Genomic DNA, 11,005 nt, shown 5'->3' on the forward strand with positions numbered 1-11,005 from the left:
CTGCCAGCAGTGAATTGCACACACTTGAGAGGGTTGCCTCCCAAGCCCCATGTACCGTGGCTATTTCTGCCAGCAGTGAATTGCACACACTTGAGAGGGTTGCCTCATTTCATTTAAGATGATTCTGTTTAAAATCTGATACAAGTTCAATTGAACACATGCCTAGAAAGAATATGAAATGCTTTCCTCCTGCAATTTCAATAATTTAAAGCCCTTCATTTAAACAGTGGTCTTGGGCAGAGATCAAACCCAAATTGCAGCCTCTGAAAATGAAGATGTCAGGAAGTCAAACACTTAACAAAAAATGAGTAGGACAAGCCATTTTGCAAAGCCAAATGCCAAAATAGCTTAAATAGTCCATTTAGATTAGAAATCTTCAGGAACAGTTCAATTACTGCAGCCTAGCTAGGATCTGATCTTGCTGAGGGAAGATACTTTGACAAGCGCTTACAAGTACACTTAAATTCTTCAGACTCTGGCTGGCTCCGGAAACAGCAGTGCCAAGTGACAGATTGCCACAGGCACAGAGTTTCCTGTGACCTAACAGCACCTTACTGAATCACTGGCTTCACTGCACAGATTACTTAGCTGCAATGTCATTAAACAGCGAACAAAAGACAAAACACGTAGAAGTTCTGTTTTCTCCCTTTGTTGTAGGCAGATACAACGCCAAATGAAAGCAGAAGTTGTTTGTTTAACTCAAATCTAGGAACGTAAGCAATAAAGTCAAAATGTTTTGGAAGAGAAAGTTTTGTGAAATCAAGTCATCGACATAACAGAGGCTGTACTGTACGCATCTGAAGCAGGCAAATAGCCATGTTTTCGTGAAGCTGTAACACTCCCTCTGCAACTACATTTAGTAGTAAAGGAAAACATTTCCATGACAGTTATTCAGTTAGAAAAACTGGGATTGCTAAAGTCTCTTGTGGAAAGGCAATCCCCAACAACATAGTGCTAAGAAGACAGGCAATAATCACTGAGGTAGAGCCCATATTTACAAAGTAATTTTTGAACATCCGTTGCACACATCACATTTGATACCGCTCAAAGCTGAACACTGTCGTCCTGCACTGAAACGGGGCTGTATACTGAGGTTTGCACTACGCGAGCAGAAACGCACGTCTCGACTGAATCACTACTGCAGACAGAGGGATTTCCCGCCCCTGCTATCATGCAAGTGAAGCATTCTGAAAACATCACACCATCGATTTTCACAACAACAGTCACGCTTGAGGCCTTTGCGATAATGCCACCTACACACAAAGGCACCTGTCAATGGCTGCTGGCACCCAAATTTCTGGGCTACCGTGTTGTCCTACTGAAGAATTTAGCATGAAGAGGTACCACTAATTTAAGACTCCAAATTGCAATTTCTGCACATTGATACAAGCCTGCCTAAAACAAACATCGCTTAATGCTCTTAAACTTCATTGACGGAAAAACTGCTTGAGTCCTTCTAGGCTGGGGTTTTCAGCAGCACTGTACAGGCCACTTAATGCACATTCCTGCTTAACGGCCCCTGCAAGGCTCCATCATCTGTAATCACAGGACCATCAGCATTACAGCCGAATTAGGAATGACTATTGAACCACTTTTAACAGCGAGGGAACACATCACTGTATCTCCAGAACCTCTACAGTTCTCACCAGAATTCAAAACCTGAAGAAGTGTTGTTTGGGTTTTTTTTTCCCAAAGCTTCAAGGGAGTTCTGTACAGTCAACAAAATATGATGATGAGTTGGAGATCATGCATTCTAGCCAGCTTTCAAACACTTACAGAGACCTTAAAATAAATCACATACAACCCCAACTTGCCAATGCTATGGGAACCAGCATATAGTAATCTCCTCAAAGAAAAGAACCACAAAAAATATATTAGAAATAATATGAGGGACATGGTTACTTGTTGTTGTGTTAGTGAAACATATAGCAAAATCGGGTCACATTGCCCATGAGAGGAATGCTGCAGACAGGCTTTCATACTGAATATGTTGTGGTCAATAATTAACCATAGCAAAAAGCTATATAGTCAACATTTTCTACACAGTCAATTTTATTTGTCTGTTCTCATTTCTCAGGAATCAACTTGTTTCTGTAAATGAAGTTACAAGACTAGAATAGTTAATCAAGAACAGAAAGTAGAATTTCTTCAGAAAACACAGGCACTAAATTTACAAGCAATTTAAGACTTAAAGGCTAAAGTTTGACAAAATAATTGACCATGTTACGTTCTCTGTGTGAAGGGATATGTCCGTAAGTTTTAACGAAGTTTCCATCTTTCACAAACTGAGTTCTAGCCTACAGTACCTCACAAATGCTTTCCGTCTCAGATATTGCCACACTGTAGGAAAAATATATTTCTATTTTTGGAGACAGGGTTGTTTGTGCATGGACATTAACAAGTACAAAAATTCAGCAGATAATTTTATAATATTTTCTCTTAACTACAACAGAAAGTGCAACACTAAAAAGGCATCTCCTGCCTACTTAAAATTTCTTATACCTTTACAAAGCTAACTCTGAATGTACACATTACATCCTAGAACACACAAATAAGTTTGAAAGTGTCATGGCAGAAGTATGGAAAGCATGCTTACAGCTTTTGTAAGCAAAAAGACACATAGCAAACACCAGTGAAAAGTGATTATGTCTGGAAACAAACATAAATCCAAGATGTCTGAATCTTCACTACTAGTTGAAAACAAAATCCCATGACATTTGTTGATTCTGTAACTTTATTTGCATTTAAAGACTGGCTGCTAAGCTTCTTATCTGAAGAACCACCACAAACAATCAGGAGTTGCTAGCTCTGTTAGAATTAGTCTATTGGATGCAGTGGAGACTTGTTTAAATTGCTGATTGAGCCAGATTGACTTTTGTAGGAAGAGGTCCTGCTTCTTCATGTTCCTCAGTCTTGCATCTAACCACAACAAGTGCAGAGGATGGATATCTGTTCAGTTTTTGTTCATTCATGTATTCCAAATCTCCATAGATGCTCAGCTTCTGAAATATTTTAAAAATTTACATTAAGACAAAGACTCTCAATACTGTGAATAAAATGCATTTCATTATGCAACTGCATTCCTGGTTCTGATGGCTGCAGTCCTTCGACACAAGTTAACCCAGGCTTTCTGTCACATCTGAAATTCATGGCTGGAACTAGATTTGAGTCCAAAAGAGATGTATTAAATCTGCCAGGACAACAGTAGATACAGTGCTTGTGTAATGGCTCCTTTAGTTTGCAAATACTGTAAGCCTTGCTTATTTCAGAAGTGCGGGGATCTCTCTGGGCACTAGAGATGCGAGTTCAGCCAGTTGCCCTCTGATCAGACTCTCTGTGCTCACCGATAATATGCTGTCACTTCTGTTCTCACTATTGATCCTCCTGGATTAAACCCATACCGGCTTCCACCTACACTATCCAACCCTCAGTATAGCTTTATTCCCAGAGAAATTAGAAGCAGCCTCCATTTAAGAGTAATCTGAAGGTTGTCGAGAGGAGAGCGCTACAAACCAAAAGACATCATATCTGGGCTGCCTGAGTAAGGCTCAGAGCACCTATCAGCCACAGGAATGAGCAGGAATCGTTCAGCTACAAAATCAACATTTAAATAACAAAATTGGTTTGCTAACCACATCTGCAAAATAAAATAAAAATAACAAAAAAACACTCTTTCTAGCTGAACCTCCCCCCAAATGTTTCTTAGTCTCTAGACAGCTGTAACATAAAAGTAATATAATGAATATATTCAAAATATTCTAAGTTATAAAACAGAGTTACCTCAGATGGAACATATTGCTCTACAGCTGTAGCTACAGTTGCGCAACAAATCCAGAGCAGCACCAACACTGACAGGACGAGTGTAGTGGTTAAAATCCAACTGGAATTTCTGAAATGAAAAGAATGTTACTACATTTCATATAGTGAATACAAGACAATGGACCCTCTAAAAAGTTCAGCTCAATTTTGACTGCATTTCCTGCTGATTCACTAGTCTCTAGCTCTTCCAGCTACAAGGCCCACTTCAGACTCCTGGGTACTCTAACACCTATTTAGTATCTGACTTGAAAGACACAAGAGACATGCTGGATTCTGTTTATTCCGCCCTAAGCATCCTCCCACTTACAGTTTGAATCAGATTTTTCTGTTACACATTTGGGGTGCACTTCACTGATCCCTCATGTGTAAACTTTTAAGGAGAAAGTAATCAGAGTAAGGGAAAGAACCACCAACATGCTGATCTTCAGCAAAGCTTTTATAAAGATATACTGGGTATTTTCAGCCTGGAAATGAGACACAACAGTGTCTTTCATATCAGACAATCCCAAAGCAAGTGCTTTGCCCTGAAACATAACCAGAGCTAAAGAACAGGCAAAACACAGTATTGATTAAACAGTTCACAGACCACACTCAAAAAACAGTGTAGGAAATTATCAATATGATGTTCATTTGAAATGGAAAGGAGAATCAAAGTTGGCAGAATAGCCTGCAAATAACATGGGGCCAGTATGGAAAAGTAGCAATAACAAACAGTAAAACACACAATTTTAACTGCTATGCATCCTGAACCTAGATGTGCTTGTAGCACAGACTTGTAGCACTTTGAGATCTTACAACTGTGCCCCCATACACACACAGGAAAGGCCATCCTCCTTAGTAGGTATGGACATTCTAGAATATACATACATGGAAAGACACTTGAAAAAGCCGTCATTTTCTCGCTCTTCAAAAAGTCCTCGGTATGTCTGTGAACTTCCTGGACGTAGGTCTGCTGAAATACAACAGCAGAAACAGCAGTCAGGAAAGCAATAAAAGAGAAGACCCAACACCACACAGCTTGTCTACACAGAGAGCATAAAAGGAAGCTTTTAAAATGGCCCTAGCTTGCATGTTTCTATTTCCAGCAGAGCTTAGTTTCTACCGTAGACTTTGCTAAGTGTACATAGTGCAGTCTGCATGGCAAACAATTATATTTCAGCTTTCTAAAAGTTTGCTTTCATGTGCCACCTGCAACTTTTTTTTTTTTTTTGCATGACAGGGAATGTTTGCATTTGCTCTTCCAAAGCACAAAGAAAAACTTACAGGCTGTTTTACTCAGCGACAAGGATCCTCTTGTATCTCCAGTTTCCTGATCAAGCTGCGGAACATACTGTACTTCTGGCTTTGACTAAAACAAAATAAGGAGTTAGGAGATCTTCCTAGCAGGCTACCACTGATCGTAATCATTTACATTTTCAGAACTAATACGGAAGTCAACCTCAAGACATGCACCATTCAGATAAGTTTGATTGCCCTACCCCCCCTCTCCTGCACTGGCCTTAAAGGCAGTGAAATACTATAAAAAACTAAACACTTCTGATAGTGCTCCATAGTCTTTTCTGTGACTGGAAGGAGCAGAGTTAAACATTCAGCAGCCAGGACTCTAATCTCAACGAAAAAGGCAAGCACCTGGAATATGACGATTTTGCCATCATCTGCTTGAAGGTAGAAAGTCCATGAGGATGTTATGAAGCTCTGAGCCGAATCCATCATGTCACTCCAGAATGATCTCACCAGTGTCAGAGGAAAGAGGAGGTGAATTCTTGGCATCAGGGACATTAACTGCAAACATAACATTAACTGGTTTTCCATTTGTTTTTATATGGAAAGGACAGAAGTCCTGTTCTTGCTAACCACTCGCCCCATGTCTAGATTTCAGTCCTTAGGAATATTTATTTTCCATTTGAAGAAATTTTAAAAAGAGAAGACACGCTGAACAGAAAACAAGTAGGTGGTATTTGAAAAACATGTCATCTACTTACTTGCTCTTGCCTTAACTCAGCAAATGGCAATTGGTTCTGGCATCCAAGATGGCAAGCATATTGTTCATCAGATTGGGAGTATGCTTCAGTACAGGCTGCAAGGAAGAAGTTCCCCAAATGAGAAGATAAATTCTGCATTTTAGTTAAGAAAACATTTTCAGTATAAGTTGGATCAGAAACAAAGCAGCAGTTAAAAGATTGACAATCCCATTTGCAGGGAAAGATATGGCAATCACTCCAAGGGTAGCATTTGCTCTGAGGCCTTATGAAGTTTAAGGAATCAGAGCTTAGACAGACGAGGTAATCTTAATGCAACTGATCAGAAATGTTACTCTGGACAAACTCAGGGATGCAAGTTTTCATTGATCCTCCCACTACCACTATAGTTTTTCCTCTACACATCACGTAAACATGATTTTTTACCTCAGAGAACAAAGCTGGAATCCTAAAAAGGACAGAAGGACCATCAGTCCATTAAATCCCTTAGAGGTAACAGCAGAAGTCATAGTATCACAGGAAAACCAAGGGAGCGTTTTCCTGCTAGTGTGAGGAGTACAGAAACTGCATTGAAAGTATTATGGAATTTTTTTTTAAATGAAAAATGAAGTCAGCTCTTTGTTTTACAGAAAGCTTCTATTAATTGTTCACTAGAGACCATAAAGACCAAGAAATCTAAATTATTCAGAGAGAATAATTTACGTTATTCTGCCCATGGAGATACTGGGCATAGCTCTTCTCCAAAACACTAAAGCTTAGATGGACAATGTTGCAGTACTACCTGAACTAAAGACTCAAACGAAGTAGCAACACAGAGGACAGTAGCTCTCCCAGTTTTCCACAGGAACAAATAAGAACAGCACGGCATCAGCAGCTAAGCATTTGAGCATGCAGCTCATAGCACCTGAACAGCAATTCTATGGTAAAACTGCCACCAAACTAGCGTTTGTAGGCAGAAAGAAGCATCAGAAGACAGAATTGAACAGATCAGCCAAGACGTATCTTGCCAAGCACAGAATACTTAGTCAGGGCACCAACCAGTGTAACAGATTACAGAACATAAGCCAGCAAAAGACAACAGCCTCAGGAAGGAGAGTTAAACCAGAAAGTAAGCAACTGTTCAATTACCTCTACATGTGGTCTATTGCTACATTACTCTTTTTTATGGCACTCTTTCATGTGTGGTTTGACAAGTAGATTGATGTGCTTTATCACAGCTATACACAGTGTATGACAGACTAGAGCATTAGCCCATTTCTAGAGTATTTAATGCAGTTTTGTATCACATTAGCATCTTTGCATGTCAGGCTTTCTATGTGCATCCTTCCATCAGCTCTCTGAGCTAGCCACTAGCCCTCTTGTTTTTATGAGCTACTAAGAGGATAAAAGTCTCCTTTGAGTGCTGGCTTGGTGCTTAATTGTATTGGAAATATAGACAGAGAGCTCCTACCTTTCCTGCTTTGGTGGTTATGTCCCACTTAATCCCTGAATAAAACCGTGCATCAGCTGCCTCAATACAATAGTTTGAGAATATGAAAGTTCATATTGAGTTCATATGAGTTTCATATTGAGAATATGAAAGTTCTATACAATTCCAAAACAATATTAATTAGCCTATAGTACACATATTTCATCTTCACTATGAAATTTTTGCTCTAACACAGATAATTCGAGAGAATTAGTCACAAGTATTGAATGGTCTATTTCAAACAAAACACGTACCTCATCCCAAAGAGTTTAGCTGTAAGTAAACCTCAGGATGTAGCCTAGACCACAAGTTACAAGGCAGACAGCACATTAAGATCTCTGTTCTTACTCTGTCTGAACAATTCACTTTTATATACAAGTTTGTCAGGAATTATAAATGGGAGTGATAATCGCATGGAATTATTAAAGGAGAAGTGTTAATCTGACTGGATTTTTTTCCCAGCCATTTTGTGCTTTCTATGACAAACTATTTATAGTAAAATGAAGTATTTCTAATTTATTTACAGAGACTGATGATACTTAAGAAATTCAGGAAAATAGCAACACTAAGGACCAGATAAGGAGAAACTCGCAGAGAACAGATCACCTTTCCCTAAGATATTTTTTTTTTTATATCCTGTACGCAAACTTTAAGAAGTTGTTAAACAAAACCAGAAAGCAACTTAAGTAATCCCACCAATTTAACAACCCCGTTTCAGACGTTCCTGCTCTTCCCTCTGTTATGTCTCTGTATTACGGGATGTTGAAGGAGTATCGAAGTCTTACCAGAGTCGCATTCCAATTTGGTTCGATTCAAATCAATGCCATCGTCCACAAACTGACAAATGGAAAACAGTCTGCAGCCTCGCTGGCACGCGTACAGTTCCTCTTCCTGGGAAGGCACAAGGAAAGGCTTGCATCCCTCCATTCAAGAATAAATTGTCAGAAAGCAAACATTTTTTTTTTTTTGGAAGTGCTATAAAAAGCCAGACCACCGTCCTCCTTCCCTCCATTAGACCTAGAAGCCAGCTAACGGTGACACTCTGGATCATCTGAAATAAAACCAAGCTACAGCTCTTTAACACTATAATATAACTATTGATTTATTTCAAACAGATCTCTTAATTCTGTGGTGGGGCAGACCTGGAACAGCAAATTCTATTTTGTAATTCCAGTCCTACAACTCACAAGGAAAGTTGCACCGCATTTTTTTAAAAAGTGTTGCTTTTAAAAGTAAGAGATACAGCTGTAAAAGATTTACTGACATTTAACCCTACAAAGAGTAGACAGTCTTCGATCTCAGAACTTAAACAGTAGAACCCAACAGGAGAGGACAAAAAAAAGCTTAATTTTGACAGGTTATTACAGTGTATCTACCAGACTCTAATCAGAACTACAACAGAATTGTCAAAATAAGAGATTAGCTTCTGATGTACTAAAGCAGTTAACCAGGGTACTGGTAACTTGCCAAACCAGTTCCACAAACACACATTTTTATTTATTATATTGAACTGAAGGGGCAAGGTGCTTCCTCACTGCAACTATTAAAATTATGCAAATTCAGAACCCCTATACCTAGTATTTCTTCTGTCCACAATACCAAAGGGACGGGCGTGCGCTTTCCACATGCAGTGCTCTCCATGTTGCAGAACTAAAGACTGCCTCTATTACGTCAGCACTCGTACTTATGATCACACCGTATCATGAATCAAACCCATCAGTACCACTAACCACATAACCACTCAAATGACTGCAGCCAGTTGCTGTACAGGTGGAAAACGGACTCTGAATTAATTTAACAAAAGCCAAACATATCACACCTTCTGTATAACCTATTGTAAATTACCTATTGTAAATTATTGTAAATTAACTATTGTAAATTAACCCATTGTTTGTCTCTGAAAGCAAAAGTTCACATGCTTTAAAGGCACAAAAGTAGAAAACCGAGAATGTAAATTAAAACTTAACTCTAACAACACTGACAAGGCGGCTAAGATAGTTATGCTGTTGCAGAAAACATGTTTTGTAATTTGTTATCCAGACAGAATTAGCTTTAGCAGACAGATTTCTATGGCAGTCTTCCATGGAAGTCTCAATGAAGCTTGTCTTACTTTCCAATGACAACTAAAACAATTTCCTTCAATTCAACTGGTAGTTTTGTGACAAACGGAACAAAGACTAAATGTTAAGGAAGAGATGACTGTATTATTCAATAGCTCCAACACCACACAATAAAGAATTCAAAAGTATGGCAAAAATCACAGAATTATCAGCTTTCCCTGAACTTGAAAGAGTCCTTTAATAGAAACAAGAGCATTGCACCAGAACAGTACGGAAATACACTAGCATAATGTTTAGTCCTAACTTCTCAAGTTTACTTATTTCTCCTCACTATCATCACACGAAGACACCAAAACATGCCATAAGTACAGATGTAAGTTTACTTGTATTCCACAAAACTTCCTGTTCCTTCCCTCTGTGGGGATACCAATATCAGCTAGAGTTACAAAATCCAATTTAAGTTTCATATGAAAGCAAAGCCCTATTACCTAACATTGTCACCGCTTCCGTTTATCCGCTGCCCTCGTGAAATCTCAAAGATGGGGTAAGAGCTCCCATCATTTAGAGTTCAATCTGCTACATAGCTGCAGCTGATAATGAAGTATATTGCCAAGAAAGAACCAGGAAAGATAAGATTTTTGGTAAGAGATTTTCCAAATTCAAACCAGTAGTTAAAGGTTTACAAAGCTTTGAACTAACAGCAAACTCTGCAGTATGAAATTAGATTCCCATTAGACACTATTTCAGTATTTTATCATGAGATGAAAAAAATCCATGCAAGTGAATCAAACCACAGGTTGCAGGTTCTGACAAGCTACTCATTATCATCATTCATGCTTCACCTTTCAATATACAAGTGTCACACTAGCGCCCTGATTCAGGATCTTTGGCCTGTCATGGACACAGCACTGTTTTAGTGCCCAAAAATATGAAAAAGCCTAAGCCAAACTACAGCTGCCTCTACAGGAGGAAAAAAAGCAGCAAATCCCCCAAACCCCACAAAAGTACCCAGCACTAACAAAGCTATACTTTGAAAGCAGTGTTTCTTTGGAAAGCTGTAGCCTAACCATCTATTTTCAAAATGAAGTATCTATCTTTAGAGAAGCCACTGCATTCCCTATTTTGAGGGGAAGAAAATCTAAGCCAGATGAGAAATGCCACAGAAGAACAGCAGCAGGCTGCTGATTGCACCTGAGCACTGCGAGCACGAGCTTCCTTCATGTTTATGTTTACTTAAAGGCACGTCCAACACTGCTTGAGAAAACATGCACGGGGACATGCCTCGAAAAGGGCTCCTGCCCGAGAAAATCCCGGCTATTTCCTGTCACTCTGGAGCACAAGGGCCTTCGGGGGGAGAGGAGCAAGCGACAGGCCAGGGGACGACCGCGCCGGGGAGGCCGGGGCCGCGCTGCCCGCCAGCCCCGCAACACAGCTGCTAGGGGAGTGAGAAGGGGAGCGGGGCCGAGCCCGGGAAGGGGCTCACCCCGCCGAGCGCCGCCGCGGGGAGCCGTGAGGCAGGGCCCGCCCGTACCTTGGGGTAGGTGTGCAGGGAGTAGGTCAGCTGGCAGGCGCGGTGACATGACGCCGTGTTGCCCAGCACGGAGTCAAAGGCCTCGGACGAGGCGGCGGGCAACGGCCCAGCCGCCCGAGCGTTGCCGCCGCCCGCCAGGAGCGCCCGG

At 40.3% G+C, this 11,005-nt stretch overlaps 1 protein-coding gene across 2 annotated transcripts; it reads right to left on the bottom strand.

The window, feature by feature from the left end:
• Nucleotides 1-2,023: 2,023 nt before the first annotated feature.
• On the bottom strand, nucleotides 2,024-10,980 carry TMEM59 (transmembrane protein 59). Of its 2 annotated transcripts, XM_009287491.2 has the most exons (8): nucleotides 10,858-10,980; nucleotides 8,052-8,157; nucleotides 5,802-5,896; nucleotides 5,449-5,601; nucleotides 5,083-5,167; nucleotides 4,687-4,771; nucleotides 3,781-3,889; nucleotides 2,024-3,002 (listed from the first exon to the last, which is right to left on the bottom strand). In XM_009287491.2, the coding sequence occupies exons 4-8, from the start codon at nucleotides 5,596-5,598 to the stop codon at nucleotides 2,847-2,849; spliced, it is 585 nt and encodes a 194-aa protein (XP_009285766.2). In that variant the 5' UTR covers nucleotides 5,599-5,601; nucleotides 5,802-5,896; nucleotides 8,052-8,157; nucleotides 10,858-10,980; the 3' UTR covers nucleotides 2,024-2,846. The 2 variants fall into 2 exon arrangements, with proteins under 2 accessions (XP_009285766.2, XP_019329715.1); XM_019474170.1 differs by lacking the exon at nucleotides 10,858-10,980 and having other exon boundaries at nucleotides 8,052-8,193.
• Nucleotides 10,981-11,005: the final 25 nt, after the last annotated feature.

The sequence above is a fragment of the Aptenodytes forsteri genome, unplaced genomic scaffold (genome assembly GCF_000699145.1).
Source record: "Aptenodytes forsteri isolate BGI_AS27 unplaced genomic scaffold, ASM69914v1 Scaffold119, whole genome shotgun sequence".
Lineage (NCBI taxonomy): Eukaryota > Metazoa > Chordata > Aves > Sphenisciformes > Spheniscidae > Aptenodytes > Aptenodytes forsteri.

Coding starts and splice junctions, on each gene's coding strand:
- TMEM59 (XM_019474170.1), bottom strand. CDS start 8,193: ATGGAGGGATGCAAGCCTTTCCTTGTGCCTTCCCAGGAAGAGGAACTG. Junction 5,897..8,051: donor CAAATTGGAATGCGACTCTG/GTAAGACTTCGA, acceptor TCTTCCTTGCAG/CCTGTACTGAAGCATACTCC. Junction 4,772..5,082: donor GTCGCTGAGTAAAACAGCCT/GTAAGTTTTTCT, acceptor GTTGTATTTCAG/CAGACCTACGTCCAGGAAGT.